Source organism: Nansenia antarctica (assembly GCF_963989245.1).
Source record: "Nansenia antarctica genome assembly, chromosome: 1".
Lineage (NCBI taxonomy): Eukaryota > Metazoa > Chordata > Actinopteri > Argentiniformes > Microstomatidae > Nansenia > Nansenia antarctica.
In genome coordinates, this window is record NC_137674.1 from 56,688,451 (window position 1) to 56,711,683 (window position 23,233).

General features: G+C 44.2%; 1 protein-coding gene across 1 annotated transcript; it reads left to right on the forward strand.

The window, feature by feature from the left end:
* The first annotated feature begins 19,107 nt into the window (after positions 1 to 19,107).
* On the forward strand, positions 19,108 to 20,864 carry LOC308174848 (zinc finger and BTB domain-containing protein 41-like). Its single transcript, XM_080549959.1, has 2 exons — positions 19,108 to 19,163; positions 19,604 to 20,864. The coding sequence occupies exon 2, from the start codon at positions 19,771 to 19,773 to the stop codon at positions 20,470 to 20,472; it is 702 nt and encodes a 233-aa protein (XP_080406085.1). The 5' UTR covers positions 19,108 to 19,163; positions 19,604 to 19,770; the 3' UTR covers positions 20,473 to 20,864.
* The last annotated feature ends 2,369 nt before the right edge of the window (positions 20,865 to 23,233 follow it).

The following is a 23,233-nucleotide window of genomic DNA, read 5'->3' on the forward strand; positions in this document are numbered from 1 at the left end:
TTCAGACGTCATCTGACAGAGCTTTTGATATCAGTAAATAATATCAGTTGTGAGAGTTAGTAGGTCAGTGGGGAGAGGAAGTAGGACAGGCTTGTTAAATGTCACCAGGGAGCAAAAAGCCCTCACACACACGCTGTGTTGTCTGGACAGAGACGGGTTCTCAAATTAGGACAACATCGCCATCTTCAGGACACCAACTGTATCCTAGACAGGACAAAAGGAACTGACTGCTATGCCTCTGAGCCCTCAGAACAATATCATTTCCACTCCTAAAGTGCTGAGTGTTGGAATTCTAATACCAGCGTCTATTTTTTTACCCCCTTATTCAAGGGAGATGCTAAATTACCTCCATGACAGGAGGGGGCGCTCTAGTTCTCAGCCTTCAGGGCTGTTCTGTGGTCAGGGTTGGAACATGGGCTTGTTTGTTTGGCCGACGGTGTTGAAGCCCACCCACAGGTGCTGAAGGTACAGTGAGTACAGTGCCAGCTGTATGTATGCTAGCTAGCTGCTCCACTCTCTACTTTGCCCGATTCAGCGTGACTGGCCTGATCTCTCTCACAGGAAAGGAGGAAGTGGTCATGTTACCCAGCAGCAAATTTGAGGTTTATAAAGGGTGAAGGCATGAGTAAAAACCCTTTGGGGTGGTGGATATTTCCCAACTCAGCGACTAGACTGGGTGAGGTGAAACCTTTCCAAATGCGCCAATCACAGTAACGACTTGAGCAGTCTCTGATCAAATACAGCCAATCAATGTTTAAGAAGATTCTGTTTTGGAGTGCCTGAATATTTAGTAGATAATATAACAATAATAATAATAATAATACTTTATTGTATAGAGCTTTTCCTGCAAACGTTGCAGCTCAAAGTGCTCCAAATGCTCCAAATGCAATATGACATGACACGTTAATGTCTTGATCAGACTTCAAGTCAAAGCATAAAAACTGAAAAAATAACTATAATAATTGGCTATATATAATATATATATAATAGTCAAACTGTGCCATTCCATAAACTGGGCCACACAGAGGAACCACACACAGAGACCACACTGACAGGCCACACATACGGCCCTGCTCTGTACTACCATAATTGCTGATACAAAGAAAAACAACATTTCATACATTTTCAGGCAGCACGCTAAGAAAGTATCTCATGAATATTACACACATGGTTTATTTGTAGTGAAGAATACCTGAGCATTCCTTGAAAATTGCATAAAGCGGCATTTTACTAGAGGTGAAATCAGTAAGGCATGTGCAGCATTTGGATTTCATGAATGGTTTACCTTAACACCATCCTGTCTATGCGGGGGAATGGGGAGCAGGGGGGTGGGGGGTTGGGCTGGCAATTTTGTCCCTCTTGTTATTGCCAAGACAACGAAGCTCAGTTCACTCTCAGCTGTGGCGTATTTAGAAGCCTGGAAGCGGAGCAGCAAGCAAAAAAAAACGTTAAATCAGTTCCACTCTCCTGTAAATTACAACCCTGCATTTTTAATTTCCTCTCCACGTACAATATTATTAATGGGCGTCCAAGCCAAACATGGGCCCTCTAGGCCATACAGCCCCGTAGAACAAACTGTCCTCTTTTGCGCACTCGCTACCTGTCAGAAACATGATTGAAGACACACATTCCTTGATATGGAGTGAAGTATGGCGTGGTTTGAAAACAAGCAAAACAAAGGGAAAATGGCAACTATGTTGATTGGAATATTTTGAATACTTTCCTTTGTCTGGGGTTAAATGTCAAAATGAGCAGCTACTGTGGACGGCCCAGTTTGATAACATCCAATTTCCATTATCTTAAATTGTACACAGGGTGTTACTTTGAGTGAAGTCTTAGGATGGAGTGAATGTGGTGCTGTAGCTCCTCCTTTGGAAGAGCCAGCAACCCTGCTACAAGAGGGATGTGTCTCCAAATTCAATTTCAACAGGAACCCTGAAACCCAAGGCCCTAAACTCCAGCCATGTTGAATGTAAGCATTCATAGAGTGCACATAGCAGTATTTCATGGCAATAATATAGCAATTACACGCTAAGGAGAGAATGTGCATACCCAAACATGCTTACGCCATGCCTGAGGATAAGGTCTAAGCTCTTCTAACCACTAGAAAGAGAGAGACTTGGTTGCTGAAATAACATTAGGAGTCTGTTACCATAATACTACAACCCTCATTTGTTAGCATTACATATCTAAATACCATCTGAAAACCATGGCCCGTTCTGATTAAGCTAGGTCTTGCAATGGTGTAACATTTCAAACAACCCTGTACTCGCTCTAGGACTTCTTACAATGTATGCTTGGAGCCAGTCAGTAGGAAATCATCTATTTCTGAAATTGAAGCTTGTCTGGAACAGTGAAATGATATCTTAGATAACAGATGACATGGCTTTGGTTACCTCATCTAGAACCTTGTATCACCCTCTAACAGACACTCAAGAGACCAAAGAACTTATTAAATAATACATTATTCAAAGCTAAATCCCTTAAATTATCTTTTGCCAACAGTAATTCATCCGTATTGCTAATCAGACTTATAAAGTGTAACAGGATTTAATTTAGGACAACACACCATTGGAAGCCGTTAGCCTGATAGGCTTACATTGTAATTTTCACTAATTCAATCACCCCCCCATCCTTTCAGTGCCACACAAGGCAAACAAGGAGACACCTGGAACCTCTGCTAAAACAGGCCTTGCGTGTCCGAGTAACCCAAACTGACGTTGAAAGCAAAGTTATAACTTCTCATTAGATTTAGCCGAGAAGGCAACAACATAATCATGTCAGTATCCCGTGGCTATTCCGCCACATTGTTGTCTCGCTCAAAGACATTGGATTTGATTTCAGGCAAACTTAGCTGACCTTAGCTTCCTGGCGAGCATCAGTAGGGGAACTACAACGCTCTGTCCTCCACACTGGCACCCAGCCTGGCAAAACAACTCAACTTTTACAGACAAACCATTTCTCTTTTTGTTTTTGCCCAGTTCTAAAATAATTGTTCTTCAAGCGTGAAAAGGACATGTGTCAACTAACTTTTCCGGGTTTTTGCTGCTGTAGCAAATTCGGCCCAAAAATTCCTCTCTCCTCCCCCTCTGAGCCTTTCAGCTCCAGTGTTGATTATTATGCTTTTTGTCTTTACTTTCCTCCTAAATGTGTTATTCATCCTGTTCCGAGTGTCTCGGGGCACACTTCGGAACTGGATATAAAATAAACACTGGCTTTTTGGCCTCCTGCCATGAGGCCTATACACAATGTACTACCTGTAACAATAAACTCTTGGAGATCTCAGCATGTTTATACTCATCTCTATGGCTGCATGTATGACTTCAGTCAGAGGTGGAGGACAGGAACACAACAGGAACAGACACTGTGCTGCTAGGCAGACGCCCACTACCACCAGAGGTTTGGTGAATACTACTAGACCGTGATACAACAGCCCTGAGGCTGCTGGCAGGTACACACATTTACTTTGGAGCAGGACCAACTGTCTGCATGCAACGAGGAGCAATTGGCAACCTGATGTCCAGCAATAGCTAGACAAAACCATTCATTTAATGAAATATAAATTCTCCCCCTGCTGTGTGTGTGTGTGTGTGTGTGTGTGTGTGTGTGTGTGCGCGTGTGTGTGTGTGTGTATGTGTGTGTGTGTGTGTGTGTATGTGTGTGTGCGTGCGTGCGTGCGTGTGTGTGTGTGTGTGCGTACGTGCGTGCGTGCGCGTGCGTGCGTGTGGTGTGTGCGTGTGTGTGTGTGCGTGTGGTGTGTGTGTGTGTGTGTGTGTGTGTGTGTGAGTGTGTGTGTGTCCACGACTGTGTATAGGGGCATAGGAAATGCTAGCTGATAGATTCCTACTTATGTTTCATCTCAAAATATGTCAATGAATCTCTTCCTTCCTGTTGAGACCAATTAATTCGCAATGATGTCATATTACTGGACTCCAAGAGATACACTGTTGCCACCCTGTGTTCCCACCCTGTGTTCCAAGTCAAAGGTCAGTTTAGTTTTGCATTGGAAAAGGATGAAGTAATCCTGAAATACAGCTCTATTTATAACGTCATGACTCGGTGAAAATAATTGTCCTCGAGATGGTTTGTGTGCGTGCATGGATGCATGCGTTTGTTTCTCTGTGTGTGTGTGTGTGTGTGTGTGTGTGTGTGTGTGTGTGTACGTGTGCATGTGGGCGTGTGTTCTGGGAGGTAGTTTTTGATGTTGCGTATTTTTGACTTCACAAGACTTCTTTATGCCTGGGGCCTCATGATTCTGATTTCTCCAAAGGGCTGTTAACCTAAATGAGTATCTTGTGGTGACCCCCAGTCCCAGTCCCATTGTTGTGGTCTGATGCTATGTTGCCTTGCTGACTTTTGAGAAAGGTTACGGGTGGACAAATACTTTGCTTTTATACCAATTATAACAAATGGTTCAGTCTTTATTTGGATTGACATACATTCAAGGAACATGATTGTGTGCTTATTTCTGAGATTAAAGGCTCCAGTAAACTTCGGAGTCTTCACAGATCACTGAACGCTCTACAGTGTCTACCATTGTTCCTCAATGGTCTCAAATAGAGTTAGGGCTGGGGCTAGGGTTAGGGTTAGGGTTAGGGCTGGGGCTAGGGCTGGAGCTAGAGTTAGGGCTGGAGCTAGGGTTAGGGTTAGGGTTAGGGCTGGGGCTAGGGCTGGAGCTAGAGTTAGGGCTGGAGCTAGGGTTAGGGTTAGGGTTAGGGCTGGGGCTAGGGCTGGAGCTAGAGTTAGGGCTAGAGCTAGAGTTAGGGCTGGAGCTAGGGTTAGGGTTAGGGTTAGGGCTGGGGCTAGGGCTGGAGCTAGAGTTAGGGCTGGAGCTAGGGTTAGGGCTGGAGCTAGGGTTAGGGCTGGGGCTAGGGTTAGGGTTGGAACTAGAGTTAAGGCTGGAGCTAGGGTTAGGGCTGGGGCTAGGGTTAGGGCTGGGGCTAGGGTTAGGGCTGGAGCTAGAGTTATGGCTGGAGCTAGTGTTAGGGTTGGAGCTAGAGTTAGGGTTGGAACTAGGGTTAGGGTTGAAGCTAGAGTTAGGGTTGGAACTAGGGTTAGGGTTGGAACTAGGGTTAGGGTTGGAACTAGAGATAGGGCTGGAGCTAAGGTTAGAGTTAAGGCTGGAGCTAGGGTTAGGGCTGGAGCTATGGCTGGAGCTAGGGTTAGGAAAGAAGCATGACATGTGCCTTCCCAATGCAAAAACACATTAAAAGGTTTAAAAACATTCAAATAAAACAGCAGCAAGTACATTAAAAGTCATAGATAGTGCAGTACAACATACTTACACACTGCTAGAGTTAGGGTTAGGGCTGTAGCTAGGTTAGGACTGGAGTTAAGGTTAGGGTTAGAATGAGGGTATTGTAGGGGACTTACCGTCTGAACCTGCCTGCCAGGCTATGTTTCACCACACTATCTAAATTGAACCAATGGCTTCATTTCAAAGCTCTCTCTATTTTGTCATCGGGAGACTTATTGTTTGAATTGAAAATCCAGCTATCGTTTGACAAAGGAGAGGTTAGGATAACAGTGGGACCTGGCAGTATGCACCATAAAGCATCAAGTTAAAGCGTGGCTCGTTAAAGCACGTAGGATTATGACCTGGCCCACACACAACCATCACAGTTTAGTCAGGTATGCACCAAAGGATTCATAAATAATCTGCCTGGTCTCACAAGACAGACGAGTGACGCCGGACAGACGGACTTAATTCAGCTGTCAGGAAAATTAAAACCCTTAATTACCCACAGTCTTATGGGAGAGACAAACTTTTAACAACTCGGACAACATCAGCAGCATCAGTCTCATTTTGACCAATCCCCAGCCAGTGTTGGGGCTCTGATAGGTTTTCCAGAAGGATGTGGGACTCATAGGAGTGTGGCAGCCGCTTAAAATAAAGTGACAATTTTTAATGGGGTTTCAAACCTCAGCGAGTCTCAGCATCCTGCCAAGCCCCTGGCGATGGCGCCCGTCCAAGCCCTCTCTTTATCGAACAGGACGTGGAGGAGTGAGCCTGTTCTCTCAGATCGCTGCCATTACAGAGACTGTAGGCAGTCAACCATTTTTTGAATTGGATTTGCCAGTATCCCAGTAGCTTTTATATGTGCCATATGTGTGCATACATACACACTATGGTACCTCTGCAGCCAGCTCGAAACAATCCTACTTTTAGAGGTGAATGGTCCCCTGACAATAAAGGGGAATAGAGAACCCTGCCAAGCCCAGTTAATCCTAATAGGGTCAGGTCATTTTATACATTAATCAAAAATTAACCACAAGGTCTATTTAGATGGGAAGGACTGCCTTCGTCGTTCCTGGTATAATTTAAACAGAAAAATTCGGTCCCTTTGAAGTTTCCCTAATATGGGATATGAGTGAAATGGATAGTAATATTGCCTCTATTCTTACTGTCTCCACTACAGCCTATCTAGCACAGGATGCTGTGTGTGATCAGGCCTGGCAGAGAGAGCAGCTCAGTTAGAGAGAGAGAGAGCAGCTCAGTTAGAGAGAGAGAGAGAGAGCAGCTCAGTTAGAGAGAGAGAGAGAGCAGCTCAGTTAGAGAGAGAGAGAGAGAGCAGCTCAGTTAGAGAGAGAGAGAGCAGCTCAGTTAGAGAGAGAGAGAGCAGCTCAGTTAGAGAGAGAGCAGCTCAGTTAGAGAGAGAGAGAGAGCAGCTCAGTTAGAGAGAGAGAGAGAGCAGCTCAGTTAGAGAGAGAGAGAGCAGCTCAGTTAGAGAGAGAGAGAGCAGCTCAGTTAGAGAGAGAGAGAGAGCAGCTCAGTTAGAGAGAGAGAGAGCAGCTCAGTTAGAGAGAGAGAGAGCAGCTCAGTTAGAGAGAGAGAGAGAGCAGCTCAGTTAGAGAGAGAGCAGCTCAGTTAGAGAGAGAGAGAGCAGCTCAGTTAGAGAGAGAGAGAGAGAGCAGCTCAGTTAGAGAGAGAGAGAGAGAGCAGCTCAGTTAGAGAGAGAGAGAGAGAGAGAGAGAGAGAGAGAGAGAGAGAGAGAGAGCAGCTCAGTTAGAGAGAGAGAGAGAGTCTGAAGTTGGAGACTAACAGGAAATGCAATTACTGTCTGTCTGGAGCCCGCATTCCTCAACAGTAGGGCCAATTTCACAGCAATTTCAGTGAGTCAACAGCTCGTAAGTAATCGTAATGAGCGTCTTAATGTTTTCACACGATGCAGAGCACCCCTTTGTGGTTTTATCCCTTCACCATTTGATCCTCCTAATACTCTACAAGCTGTTTATACTGTACACTCGAGCTGTGGACTTGCACGGGTCCCAGGAGAAGGCCCCAGCCCCAGTGTTTGTGGAATACTGTCGTTTAAACGTTGTGTCAACAGGGATCAGGTTCCCGGGTTTGGCATCCCTCAGGTTCAAAGGTTGGCGGTAGTGGACAGCAGCTAATGCTAACAGGGTGTGTCGTGTTGGCTCCTGAACTGTTGTAATAGCAAAGCCGTAGCTCCAGGGTGGCGCTGCACTTTGTTACTCCCATTGTCAGTGGAGACAGGCCAGCTGGCACAGGAGAAGAACCGGCACAGAAGAAGTTGCATAACCGCTGAATGATAAAAAGGTATTTTGGTTGGGATTGGGGGTACTGCATGTAAGTAAGTATTGCTTTGACCTCCATGGAGTAAGGAAAAAGGCCACTAGCAAATCCTTATGGTCCTCTGATCCTGACTCAAAACTAAAGGACATGAAGCTGTTTCAGGTGGTAATTGGTGGTACACAGTTTTTGCCATTAGAAATTATGTTAATTCCTAAAAGAAGTAGACAGGCACACATACTCTCTCACTCTCACTCTCACTCTCACTCTCACTCTCACTCAGCTCACACACACGGACACACACACACACACACACACACACACACACACACACACACACACACACTCATGCTAAGTAGCTGCTGTGTGAACGGGGTCCAGGTTGTCTCTGTGCTCTGTGCCAAAATGATTAAACAAATGCCCCCTTTGTGAGCAGTAGCCTTGATTAAACTGAGTCGTATGTACCCCCTGAAAAAGAAACGCAGGAAAGCGCCTTTGGTGGTGCCAGAATTCACTTGCCCTGTTAAAACATTGCTCCTGTCAAAGTTGTTTTTACTTTCTCTGCTGGAAACTAAATTTATCATGCCCCTCCTGAGATTTCAGATTTTTTTCAGTGAATGAGCTTGATTATTTATGTACAAAATAAATATTGAAACTATATATGCGTTAGTGGTCACAGAATGCTGGCACCAATACATTTCAACAAGAGATTATTTACAGTGCCACAATAAGAGCGAAAATAACCATGTTGTGTCTGTAAAACAGACCCTTACATATTTCAAAACGACAAATTTCACCTACTCACTGAAGATCACAAATAAAATATATTATTATGCCACATTATCGAACACATAAAACTTTGACCATTGAAACACAATTTTATTGACAACAAATTAAGGCATTGCCATGGTTGAGTATGGATCTTACTTTGACCTTTCAAGTGTGAGTTTTTTAGAGGGCATCTTATTGGGAAATGCCTCATTTATGGCTCTTCATCCATGACTGTGTGCCTGTGCATGGCTCCAATACCATTATCACGTTCTCAGACGACACCACGGCAGTAGGCCTGATAAGCAACAATGATGAGTCGGCCTACATGGAGGAGGTTCAGCACCTGGCGTGGTGGTGTGCCGCCAACCCCCTAGCCCTCACCAAGAAGACCAAGAAACTCATTGTGGATTACTGGAAAACCAGACGCTGCGAACACACCTCCATCTACATCAATGGGATGGAGGTGGAACGTGTTTCCAGCGTGTTTTTAAGTTCCTGGGTGTCCACATCGCCGCAGACCTCTCTTGGACCGTCAACTCCTCCACCCTGGTCTAAAAGGCACAGCAGCGTCTATACTTCCTGAGGAGACTGAAAAACGCCAAGCTGTCTCCCAGGATTCTGGTAAATCGGTGCACCATCGAGAGCTTTCTGACTAACTGCATAACAGTGTGGTATGGTAGCTGCTCTGTCTCTAACCAGAAGGCCCTGCAACAGGTGGTGAAAACCGCCCAGTACATCTTCCGGTGCCCAACTCCCTGCCATCGAGGGCCTCCGGGAAAAGCTGTCTGCGGAGGGTGCGAAGCATCATTGAAGACACCTCTCACCCCAGTCACGGACTGTTTGCCCTCCTCCCATACGGGAGGCTGTACAGGAGTCTAGGCTCCCGCACCAGCAGGCTTGCGATTAGCTTCTTCCCTGCAGCTATCAAGCTGCTGAACACAAAATCCTTGCCCCCTAGCCCCCACCCTATACCTCTACCCCCCCACCCAGCCCCCTCCACACCCCAACAGGAGGAACATTGCACACACCCCCATACCACTCAGGACTTCAATTTAGCTTTTGTACCACTGCTGTTTTGCACACTGTACATATACCCTAACTTGATATCCATTGCCCTTGTTTTGTACATATCATACTGCACATATCTTAATTGTACATATCTTCGCCCTTGTCTGTACATATCACACATATATCTTTACTGTACATATTATATATTGATATTCATGCTCATATATATACTTTTTATATTCATATTCAGTATACTGACTTTATATTCATTTACTTATACTCACCATCATGCACTGTCCATACATTTATGGCTTTTGCAATGACAATAACGTTGAATCTTATTATTTTTTTAAAGTAATTTTTTCTGAGTGGGGCAGTCCCACTCATATTGTTCATTTTTATTGACAGTCACAGTGAAGATTTAGACAGGAAGGATGGGTGAGAGAGAGAGGAGGGATGACATGCAAGATATGTCCCCGGCCGGAATCGAACCGGGGACCCTGTGGTTACATGGTCTGCGCTTAACCCACTACGCCACCTAAGCACCCACGTTGAATCTTATTTAATGTAACCTAATTGAAGTCTCCCCTCGAGAGCTGGTGCTTCAGCAATATTATTTTCACCTAACTCTTGTTTTCATATCAATGCAACTGTGGGAAAGGAAAACAGGAGAAGAGGCCAATTGATACAACCAACTTGCATCCTATAGGAATTAAAATGTCCATAGGATGCAACTCATGAGATCATTTAAATTAATTTGAGCAATGCTGCTCCCTTCTGGAGAAAAGTTAGAGCAACAGTGGAATCATGTTTCAAATTCCAATATGTCTGCTCATCATAAAAAATAAAGGTTGAGAATGTATTAAATGCAGAAAACTACATTTTATGTGACATAATATTTTATAGCCGAAAAAGAAATTCAACTGAGCCCAAGACTTTATCCTATTCACTGATAAGATATTCCAGCACACTCAGCTTTGACTCCAGCTACAGTACAATTTGTGGGTCGACTAAACAGCTTTTAACTCTCACACTGGGTAAGATGTTTAGGATTCACACCTTTCTCTTCTCACTTTATTTACATTTATTATAGAAAAAAAAACTATTTTATCTCATGTGGGCTGAAATGCTGCATCTCCATGTTATCTAGCTCCAACAAAATCTGACACTGTCTAATGGATTGCACTTATATAGCAGAATATATATCAATATCTATATCCCTATATATATAGGGAGTGTTATGCTCCATCACTTATAGGAAATGTCCCTTTTTCCAAAACCCTAACACAGTCTTTTGAAATCGGTTTCTAAGCATGTAAGTGTCACATCAATACAGCCATAATATGATAATAGTATATCACATTATATAATGGAAAGACTCCTCTGGGTCCTGCATAATTGAAGCTGGCTTTTAAAACGATGTTTGTCTTTGATGCTCTCCGCTGATCCAGACCTTGATCTCCAAGAGCTGGTCACCTACTTCAGCGTCTTTGAGCCTCGGAAAAGCGCTATATTATGTAATGAATTATTATTATTATTATTATTATTATTATTATTCTATCGCTGCACCATTGAGAGCATCCTCACCAACTGCATCACAGTGTGGTATGGCAACTGCACTGTCTGACCAGAAGGCCCTGCAACGGGTGGTGAAAACCGCTCAGCGCATCGTTGGCACCAAACTCCCTTCCATCGAGTCCCTCCAGGCAACCCGGTGTTGATAGAGGGCGGCAAACATCATCAAGGACACCTCCCACCCCAACCACCGACTGTTTGATCCCCTACCTTCAAAGGGACTCAGGAAGTACAGGATCTTTAGGTCCCATACCATCTTCTTTCACAGAACACTCTGATAAACAATCCCCCCCTCCACACACCCGCTGAACTATTGCCCCCCCCCCCCCCCATGACAGTGACAATACTTTGATGGCTGCTCCCTGGTTAATGTGATCACTCTATAACCTTTACACTAATGATGTGATCCTTGACAACCGCCTATCCTGTGTGGAGAACATCACAGTCAGCAACGGCACGCTCCTGCAGATTCTTCCTTTACAACATCAGAAGGATACGACCATTCCTCACCAGAGAAGCAGTGCAACTCTTGACCCAGTCACTGGTTATCTCCCGCCTTGACTACTGCAACGCACTCCTGGCCGGGCTCCCCGCCTCTGCCATCAGACCTCTGCAGCTCATTCTAGCTCATACTACCATTCTTGTTCTATTTATATCATGCCCTTATATCACTATTTGAATATACTGCTTGATTACCCTGTTGTTGGAGCTGTGAGTGGCCACGCAGGCATGGGTGTACAGGGAGTAGAGGAGAGGGCTCAGAACACAGCCTTGATAGCAATAGAAATGTACACTTCTGTACACTCCAATTACTCATTACAGGCTAATTGTTATGATGACACATACAGCCTACATTAAAAGCCTACATGAGCCACCAAATTGGCTGTTGAATGATTTAGAGACCTAGACCTGGTATGTGAGTGTCCATATTTAGCATCTACAGAATTAATGAAGTGATACTTTATTGTGGACCACTGCAAAATGATCTGTTTCTCTTTTACTAGGTTTTAGGTTTTACTATTTATAGGTATGTGTTTGAGTAAAATGAACATTTATACAATTCCTTGGCCTTGTCAATGGTAACACAGTTTACAGCTGCGAGGGCATGACTGTTGCCTGTGTCATGAAGTCATTAAAGCCACACGTTTAACAGTTATAGTAAAATGTAGACACTTAAGAAGGTTGTGCCATGTTGCAGGTGACAACTAGGCAAGACCTGATATGAGCAAATGGCATTATAAGATCCTACTGGATATTGACCATGAGTTAAAATGTGACATGTTCTAATATAAAATATGTAGTCTATATATTTAAAAAAGTGTCAGTGAAATGTCACCTCTGGCAGAAGGTCATTTGGTCATCATCTTCAAAGAGGATGATGCCCGTGGCCTTCTTCTTAGCCCAAAGAAACTTGACTTGTCCTTGTTCTTTCAAACCAAAATTGACACAATACACAACCAGTTGACTGCTGCCTCTCCCACCACACTCCCTGAACCCCATTCCAACCCCCCACGACCCCCAAGTCATCCTCTTACATCTTTCAGTCCAATCACTGATTCCATCCTATCCTCCACAGTCACCAGCATGAAGTCCTCAACCTGCACCTTGGACCCCATTCCCGCCTCCTAGTCAAGGCCTGTCTCCCCACACTCACCCCACTCATCACAAACATAATTAACTCCTCCCTGTCCACCAGCATTGTCCCCCATGCCCTCAAGCTCGCTGCTATTACCCCCATACTTAAAAAACCCGGCCTCGACCCTGACACCCCCAACAACTTTCCAATCTCACCTTCCTGTCCAAAATTTTCGAGAAAGTTGTTGCTGCCCAACTCAAATCTCACCTCGACTCCAATAACCTGTATGAACCATTCCAATCTGGCTTCCGTTCCAAACACAGCACTGAAACAGCACTACAAAAAATCGCCAATGACATACTCCTCTCTGCTGACTCTGGCCACCTCACCATCCTCATCCTCCTCGACCTCAGCGCCGCCTTTGACACCATCAACCATTCCATCCTCCTCACCCGTCTCCAACACATTGGCATAACCGGCACCGCCCTCTCCTGGTTCAAGTCCTATCTCTCAGACAGACATTAATACATCTCAATAAATAACTAAATCCTTCACTACTCCAGTCACCCACGGTGTCCCCCAAGGTTCAGTGCTAGGCCCCCTCCTCTTCATTCTGTACATCCTTCCCCTTGGACAGGTTCTCCACCGCCACGGCCTCCGCTTCCACTGCTATGCCGATGACACCCAAATCTACCTCTCCTCCAAAACCATCTCCCCTAACACCCACTCCACTCTCACTACCTGCCTCAATGACATAAAATCATGGGTGCAACTGAATTTTCTGAAAATCAACAGCAATAAATCGGAAATCCTCATCATCGGCCCAAAGTCCCTCACCCGTTCCACCCAGACATTCTTACTCAACATCGATGGCTTCACCGTAACCCCCTCCAACCACGTCCGCAACCTCGGCATCATCTTTGACCCCCCCTCTCGTTCCGTCCCCATGCCAATCAGGTCACTAAATCTGCTTTTTTCCACCTCAGAAACATTGTCCGCGTCCGACCCTCTCTGTCCTTTTCCGCTGCTGAAACACTCATCCACACCTTCATAACTTCCCGACTCGACTACTGCAACAGCATCCTCTAGTCTACGGTTTGCCTAATAACCAGGGGTGCACATAACTGGTGCGCCAGTGCGCATGCGTCGCTAAAATGCATGCTGCGCGGCAGATCAGCCGCATGAAGGCGCTCTTGCGCACCAACAGCTTTTTTAAAGAGATGTCCGTTTATATCAGTGTGTTTAAAGAACAGACATTCAGTTAGTGCTTAAAGAGATGTCAGTTTATTTCAGTGTGTTTAAAGAACAGACATTCAGTTAGTGCTTAAAGAGATGTCAGTTGATTTCATTGTGTTTAAAGGAGTCGGACAGACTTTCATTCTTAAAGAGCAGTCATTTGATTTTGCATTTGTTTCTTTTGTTTTGCACACAATAATTTGGTCGTTCATCTTTATTTATGAATAAATGTCGTTTTGCTAATAATATATCCATGTATCCCTTTTTTATCCATCCTGTGGGACGGGTCGTGACTCGCGAGCTCGGGGAGCACCAAGCAGCATCCCTAGGTGCTCCTCCGAGCACTGGCCCCAAAAAGTTATGTGCACCCCTGCTAATAACATCCTAAACAAATTCCAATACGTCCTGGGGCCTCATTCATAAAAAAGTACTTGAACGTCATCTTTGACTTTCACATAAGCACATTTTTCTAAACGGACGTAAGCATTATTTATAAAACGGGCTGCGCTTGTTTCAAATTGCGTACGTGCTTCCTTCTATAAATACCAACGCAGGTAAAATGAACGCAATCATAAACATCAGGGGCCTCATTCATAAAAAAGTACTTGAACGTCATCTTTGACTTTCACGTAAGCACATTTTTCTAAACGGACGTAAGCATTATTTATAAAACGGGCTGAGATGGTTTAAAGTTGCGTACGTGCTTCCTTCTATAAATACCAAACATACTTGGAATTGAACGCAGGTGAATGAGGTTTGTATTAACGCCCTGTGATAGAGGCTCAATTATAGCGGCTGAATGAAGCCAAGTGCTATAATATAATATAATACAGACAGACAATACTGACAATATTATATACTGTCTGTATTATATTATATTATAGCACTTGGCTTCATTCAGCCGCTATTTGAGCCGCTATCACAGGGCGTTAATACTATATTATAGGGTAGGCGTGCGTCTGGAAGCGGGAGAGGGCAGTAATACCACGTTCATTGATTAAATGACATAAGGGATGGAAAGGGGGGATGGCAGTTTTAGAAGGGGGATGATTTGGACTGTTTTTATTTCAGGGGGGGTGCCATTCCCCCTCATCCCGACTCAACTCGAAATCCAGTATCATTTAGCGCGTGGCCGGGCAAGGCATAGGCATGTTGAAGAGAGATAGACAGCCTCAGAGGGATATAAAGAAAGACTGAAATACAATCATAAACATTAGTTCCCTTTAAATCTTGAATTTAACCCATTTTCTCGGCTGGTAACAACATTGTTAATTTTATTACGAGCCACTTAAACTTCGCATGAATTACAGTAGGCAACGTTTTTCCAGTGCGGCTCACATGCCTGTAATAACTCCGCATAACCAGTAGGTAATGTGCGTAAGCAAGTTGAATACTCGACGTCGAGCTACGATCGTTTCCACGATCAAATTGACTCACGTTGAAATTGTATAAATCACTATGTTGACGTGGTTTTCTACGTACGACACGGGTAAGATCAAAATTTGATCTAAGCACGTTCTATGAATGAGGCCCCTGACTGTTGTGTCCTGTTTATACCGCCAGTGGGCGCTAGTATGCTAGTGATGTATGCAGTTACGGAAGTGATGTATGCACTTACGGATGTGAAGAAGAGGAGTTGAAAAAACGTGCGAAGTGAACAGCAGCTGCGTGTCTCCCGGTCTCATTCTTTCCTAACTACTTTCTTATTACAGAATACCACATTTTTGGCGACGAGGATGGCTATTTCCGTACCCTTACCTACACCGTTCATGCCTGTGCCAGGCGAACCTGCTATTTCTTTTCCTACTTGGTTGAGAATGTTTGAAAATTACATGCTCGTAATTGATGCTACCGGAGAAAAATGGCCGGAGGAAAGAAAGCGCGCGGTTCTTCTCCATGCACTTGGGACCGAAGGACAAAGACTGTTCTACACTCTAAAGGATACGGGTGTTACCTACACTTCTGCCGTGGATGGACTGAAAAAGTACTTTGTTCCTAAGGTGAATGTGATTGCTGAACGTCACAAATTTCGACAGAGAGCTCAGGGTCCTGACGAGACGGTTAATCAGTTCCTTGCTTCATTACGCGAGCTAGCTGCAGCTTGTGAATTTGGTGCCATGGAGGAACAAATGATTCGTGATCAACTGATTGAGCGTGTTGCTAATACACGCATACGAGACAGACTTTTGCTTGAATCGGACTTGTCTCTGGACAAAGCTACTTCAATGGCCTTACAAATCAAGGCTGGACTACGGAACTCCAACGTTCTCTCTGGAGCTACAGCTTCGGTGAGAGCCATCGAGAAACAGCCGACGAGGAGGAGGTTCGACAAGGGCAAGAAGAAAGCTCCGACGACGACTGCACCTGCCACGGTCTACAGCCAGCCAGCTACAACTGGGAATCAGCGCGCCTGCTTCCGATGCGGATCCACAGGACACTTAGCTAACAAGCCTACATGCCCGGCGGTTAAGGTGACTTGCAATACATGCGGAAAAGTTGGACATTTTTCCAAGGTGTGTAGATCGGCTCAAAAAGAGGTGCGTGAGGTAGTGGTGAATGACGTTACTGTGCTTTACATGCAGGGGGCCGTCGTGAATGATAAAATTATGTGTACTGTACGAGTTGATGCAAATTATCATTCCCATGATGTTGAGCTGATAGTGGATACAGGCTCATCTGTTTCTATTATTCCAGAGAGTACTTACCAGACACTTTTCCATACATGTGTCCTTGCTGAGCCTACAGTGAATCTGCTTACATACTCCAGAGAGAAAATTCCTGTTAAAGGTTGCATGCATGCTACAGTTGTTCATAATGGACATTCAGTTACAGGTTCATTGATAGTGGTTGAATCAGGAAATGCATTGCTGGGACTAGATTTATTTGTAGCATTGCAGATGTGCATTGAGGGTAACAAAATTATTACTGTTAGCCCTGCTAGCTCTCCTACTGTGCTCCGAGCACCTACTGTACAGAGTACCACTCCACAGACCGAACCAGAGGTTCTAGTACAGGAGTTAGGGTGTGCAAAAGGTTTTATGCACAAAATACAGGTTAAACCAGATGCTGTGCCAGTGCAGCAGAAACTGAGGAGGCTTCCGTTCTCAGTGAGGCAGGCTGTGACCGATGAGCTCGCAGATCTACAGGAAAAAGGCGTTATAGAACGTATAGACGCATCTCCATGGGTTTCCCCTATAGTTGTGACCCAGAGAAAGGGGGGAGGAAAGCCTCGCCTGTGTGTTGACCTCAGAGAACCTAATAAGGCAATCATCAGTGACTGTCATCCCTTACCGCACATGGATGAACTGTTCGCTGAGCTCCGTGGAGCCACAGTCTTTTCTACTATAGACTTAGCCTCTGCTTATCACCAGTTGCCATTGCATCCAGATAGCCGTGATTTAACTGCGTTTATCACGCATGAGGGTCTCTTTCGTTTCTGCCGAGTGCCATTTGGCCTCGCTTCTGCTCCTTCAGCTTTTCAGAAAATGATGTCGACTGTACTGACAGGCCTGCCAGGCGTACAGGCCTACCTGGATGATGTGATTTGCTACGGCATCACACAGCAGGATCACGATGTCAGCCTACGGAGAGTGCTACATGCTCTAAATGAAGTGGGACTTAAACTGAACATGCACAAGTGTAAGTTCAACCAGAAAGCTCTGCGCTTCCTGGGCCACACGGTGTCCAAAGATGGTCTTCATCTTGACCAAGACGGGGTCAGTGCTGTGGCGAACGCGCCTGCCCCGCACGACACATCCTCCCTGCGGTCCTTCCTAGGACTTGCATCGTGGTATAGTAAATTCATACCTGACTTCTCTACTGTGGTGGAACCGCTACGTGCTACACTCAGGGAATCTACTGACACTAAGTTTGAATGGACAGCGGATGCAGAGTCCAGTTTTACTGAGGTTAAGAGACTGATTACTGAGAGTCCTACCTTAGCATTATATGATCCTGAGTTACCTACTTATGTCACTACCGATGCTTCTAACTATGGATTGGGGGCTGTAATGAGCCAGATTCACCCAGACAATACAGAGAGAACCATAGCTTTTGCGTCCAGGACACTTTCGCCTGCAGAGAGAAAGTACTCTACCGTCGAGCGTGAGGCGCTGGCATGCGTTTGGGCGGTGGAAAGGTGGAGAACCTACCTGTGGGGACATCGTTTTGTCCTACGCACAGACCACCAAGCGTTGACAACCCTACCGGTACACACATAAGGATTTTCTAAATCTTAACAGATTTTTTATCTGAGACAGACCCCACACATGAAGATAAAAAATCTTGGATTGAACAGCCTTGATCGTATTGTATGTGGTGTGCGCCGATATTCCCATTTCAGCACACCCCACCCCATACATAAAGATTATCGTTACGACAGTCTAGAGTCTCGTTCCCCAAGCCAGAAATCTCGCGTGATCAAACGTGATCTAACGTAGTACCCTGACTGACCTGTACGAGGCAGCCATGTGTGACAGGGCAAATAAAGTGCCACACGTCACAATCTGAGTCGCGAACAGGGGTGACAGATGAGATTGGCATTTTCTACCCTAACCACAGTCTAAAACCGCTAATTCCACCCCCAAAAAACGAGCCCATCTGGCAACCCTAGTCGGGAGTTGTCGGGAGTTGCCCACACACATTAGGATTTTTGGTCGTAAATATTTAACTCGTTTAATATTTATGATTGTCGGCGCCGACCATTTTCCGACCAGATTGTCGGGAGAAATGGGCTCTTAACACACCTCACACCACAGGAAAATCTTGTAGGATAATCTTTAGAGCCATCCGATAATCGGGCGTTTGCTGTCCTTGGTCGGAAGGGGGGAAATCGGCCCCAAATCGGCCAGATTATCTTTATGTGTGTACCGGGTTAAAGCAGTAGAATGAAAGTTCAATCGTTTTTTAGACTCGGATCTATTCATACAACAAGGGACACAGCACTTTCCCTTTTTCCCATATTGTCAGCGTCTTTGAGCCTCGGAAAAGCGCTATACAAATATAATGAATTATTATTATTACTGCAGCATTTCAAAGAGAGCGCCTCAGGCAACGTTGGATCCGGAAACACGTCACGATTTAACAACTGAATAAGACTTCCGGTTTCATTTTCGCGACTTCAAAATTAAAGTGTGAGGTTTAGAATACTTTGTATGACACGCCTCATGGTTGAAACTCTTGATATGTATACTAGAAGTGTTGCTGAGTACATACATACATTAAGAGGCGTACATGTTTATTCCCATATATAGTCATATATCATTTGTGGCTCCTTTATCCATATTTAGTATTTCCAAACGCTTAAACAAGATTAACGTGGCACTTTTATTTTGGAAGAAGTTCTCATTTACATACACCGGAGCTAAGTTTGCTGAGTTCCTCATGTAAATAGGCGTCCAAACCAAGAACAATTATTTGACGGTCAGGAAATTAACAGGGGATGCCACTTACATATTTGTGCAGGTAATGTGACAACATGATTTCAAAAAAACATTCTGATTCTCTGACAATGTATTAATAATCAGATGGCTCGGTGTAGGATAGGCTAGATGGCTGGTGTTCAAAGTATGATTGACGGTTATCCACACTGTATTGCACTGAAAATGAATGCATTCATTGTACTATGCAGAATATACTAGTCCCTACCGTCAAGCTACAATGATCAAACTCTTATGGTGTATATTATAGTAACCTACAGTGCTCTGTTGACATTTGTTTTCCTCTATAGTGATGAATACGGTCAACTCAAGTCAACAACAGAAAAGCTTTTTAGGATGTGAGTTCCATAATGTTTTGATTGTCACAGTACAGAGTGACCATGCTCAGTAGTGTTGTTGTAGTCGTCCTTGTCCTCGTTGTTGTCATCTAATATTTTAAGACCTAAACATGTGTCTGTCTTTCAGACAAGAGGCTGCTCCTTCCAGTCAATATTCTCTTTGCTAGTGAGGATGAAGATGATCAGCATAACTCCAGTGATGAACAGAACTCAAGAGAACAGAACATCACAACAAGCACACTGGAGTTTCCGATTGGGGAGGATGCGGATGAACCAATACAGACAAAGACCGGGATGGATGCTCAATCAAGAAATTATGAAGGCTTACAGGAAAATAAAGATGCTATGGATTCTCCAACAAGTGATGTCGAAGAGGACCCTCCAACAAGAAATAATCCCCAAATAAAGAATGTGGAAACCACAGAGAATGTTGAAGCTGACCCCCCAACAAGGGAGACCCCCCAAGTTAAGGAGGAGGACACCAAAGAGGAGATGGTGGATTCCCAGAGAGTAGGTAGAGCTCAGACGGGGGGTAGAGCTCAAGAATACTCCTGCACCAAGTGCCCCTACATCACAATAAGCTCCTACAACCTCACAGTCCACAAGAGGACACACACCAACGAGAGACCATACACATGTCCCAAGTGCCAGTGGGGATTCCGCACCCAGAGTCACCTCTACCGCCACACCAGGAACGTGGACTGCACCGCCACCGACATCGCCAAGATTAAGAGGGAGGATCTATCTCAGAAACCTTCCAGACAGAGGAGTGGGTCAGTAGCTGAGTTCAAGTGCGAGATCTGTGACTACTCCACCGCTCTCTCTTACAACCTCAAGGTGCATCAGCGCTTGCACACAGACGAGCGACCTTACGTTTGTGACAAGTGTGACGGCACGTTCCGCACCCAGAGTCACCTGTACAGACACACACGCAACTACCTGCACAAAGCTACACGGCCCTCACCTAGCATACGGGCCAAGCCACCATCCATGTAGAACAGGGGTGGAGAGGAAGACTGAAGTTATGCACCCAATATAATATGTCCATAGAGTACACTATTCAAATGAATGCAGCAGAATATTTTCAGGGTACATTTTGAGTGTTTAAGGAAACATTTTGTTGTTAGTGTTGCAGTTGATGCAGAGGCGACATTGTTGGTAGCAGTTAGAATGAGGTAGTGCACATTTTCTCAATTTGTTTGCCCAAAACTATAAAACCCATGTTCAGTTTGCTTCCTCATAGTATCACCTTTTATTTGTACTATTTTCTTTTCTACCTCAGTTTTCAAGCAGTACATTGGTTGTACTATAACATATGGGTAACATTACAGCCTCCCAAACACAGTTCACAGTTCTTTTTCTGGTGTCTTGGAAAGAAAATAGTTGATTAATCCATTTAAATGTACATGTGTCTTTGTCTTCCTCAATTTGTTGCACAAAACAATAAAACCCATGTTTTGCTTACTAAAACCATGGCTTTGCAATACCTCATAGTATCACTTATTTGTAATACTTTCTTTCAACAGTTTTCAACTGGCTCAAAGCTGCCTTCTGCCCAATAGGGTTCTCACTATTGCAACACCTTTAGATTGATATACTGTCATCATTATAATGTCATCATTTATTTCACTGAAGTGGGTTAGTTGTTATTTCCAAATTCCTATTAAATTGACTATTATGAATAGTGTCATAAATTTGTGAATTGTATTCAAAATAAATACTACCACACGCTTTACCTCTGCAGGAAATCTTAGAGAGACCCACAGCACACTGCTCTCCCCTTGCCATTAGTGGAACACAAACAGATCAAAGCTCCCATTGATTAATCTAGTTAGTGTACCATTACACACATTTTCAAACCAGAATACAAAAAGCATCTTTAGGCCTCATAGATGACATGGTCAGCACTGCAGCATTTACCATTAACCCACTCTGCATTTATCTCTATGGAAACTGGAGGAATCAAGATAGATAGATAGATAGATAGATAGATAGATAGATAGGTACTTTATTGATTCCTGAGGGGAAATTAAGGTGACCAATAAAGTACCTATCTATCTGTTGTAGCAATTATGTGTGTACAAATTATTATTTGTTTATTTTGTTGTAATACTTATTTGTGAACACTGGGTGGAGCATGGGTGCAGGAAAGCATTTTAGGTGAGCTCACCAGGACAGGTGCAGGTGATTGTAGATGGACACACAGGATTTGACAAAATGTGATGGTTATTCCTACTAAAAGCCAGCGAGGGATTTGGCTATACTGGGTAGAATCTAGTTGGACGTGTGAACCCAACACAGACGACCTATGTATCGTTGCAAAAATGATTTATTCCAATAATAACACAAACTACAACAAATAAAAGCCGTCTACAATCATATCCCAGTCTACAATCAGTCTACAATCACCTGCACAAAGTTACTGTGCTGCTTGCAGAAGACACAGTTTTGTAATTGGTCTTTCCAATACACTAGTCTTTGTCTTAACACGTGCAGATCTTACAAATCCTCATTTGTCAGCAAAGGTGTCCTGAACTCTACCCAGCAGCCAATAACTGCGGGGAGCTGTAGAGTCAACTATTAGAATGATGTCTCCTGGAACAAGATTTATTTTTTCTTTATTCCACCTGTGGCGTTCCTGGAACAACGGCAAATACTCAGGTATCCACCTTTTCCAGAACAAGTCAGAGATGTACTGCACTTGTTTTCAACGTCTCTTTACATAACAGTCAGTGTGTTCAAAAAGTCCTGGTGGCAACATTGGCTTGTCTTTCATTGACAACAGATGACTGGGAGTAAGAGCTTCCAGGTCATTGGGATCGTCAGATACTTTAGTAATGGGACGGTCATTTAACATCGCCTCAACTTTGCACAGGACTGTGTGAAAGCCTTCATCTTCCAATGTCTGCTGCTGCAGAATGGAGGTAAGTCCTGCATCCTGATGATCCGTTCCCCACACTCCTCTGCCGTGATATGGTGCTGGTGGGTTGAAACTCCACTTGATTCCCTCTTGCAGAAAAGCAGCAAGAGCCTCTCAACTCTCTCTCTGCTCCTGAAATTTGTTCCATTATCTGATCTCATATGTGTAACTTGACCCTGTCTACAGACAAATCTGCATAAAGTGTTGATACATGAGTCTGTGTTCAATGAGTAGGCACCTTCCAAATGAACTGCCCTGCTTGCCATGTATGTAAAGGTAACACCATAGTGTTTCACCAGGCTGCACCATGGATGTTTAAATCGCCATAGCCTGTCGTGGTCCAGACTGTGTTCAGTAGAATAAAGGAGACATGGCCAACAACACCGTTGTTTTTCATATGTGCTTGCTTGAAAGTGACGAACGAAACTCTTCGTTGTTTTTTGTGATGGCAAGTTCAGGAGTTGGACGTTCTCTTGAAATAATATTCTTTTTTTCCTCAAATGTCTTCCGAGAAAACAGCACAGAACGCAAAGATTCTATTGAATTATTAATAGCACTCATATTGACAGTGGAACTAGACAGATGTAAAGCAGTATGGTGGAGCTCCAGTCAACCATGTGACATGCTGCTGGTGGAAGGGTAGAGCATAGAAACACCCTGGTTTATCACTAGAACAGCCGTGGGTGTAAAGAGTAAAAAGAAAAGTTATATCTTTGCACTCGATAACATTTGAGGAGCCTCCTTTCATGACTTTTCCTAGATATGTGCGTTCTACCACCCAGTATCTTTACATTTTCAAAATCACATCAGGATAAGCTAGTATAAAGCTATTTTGCA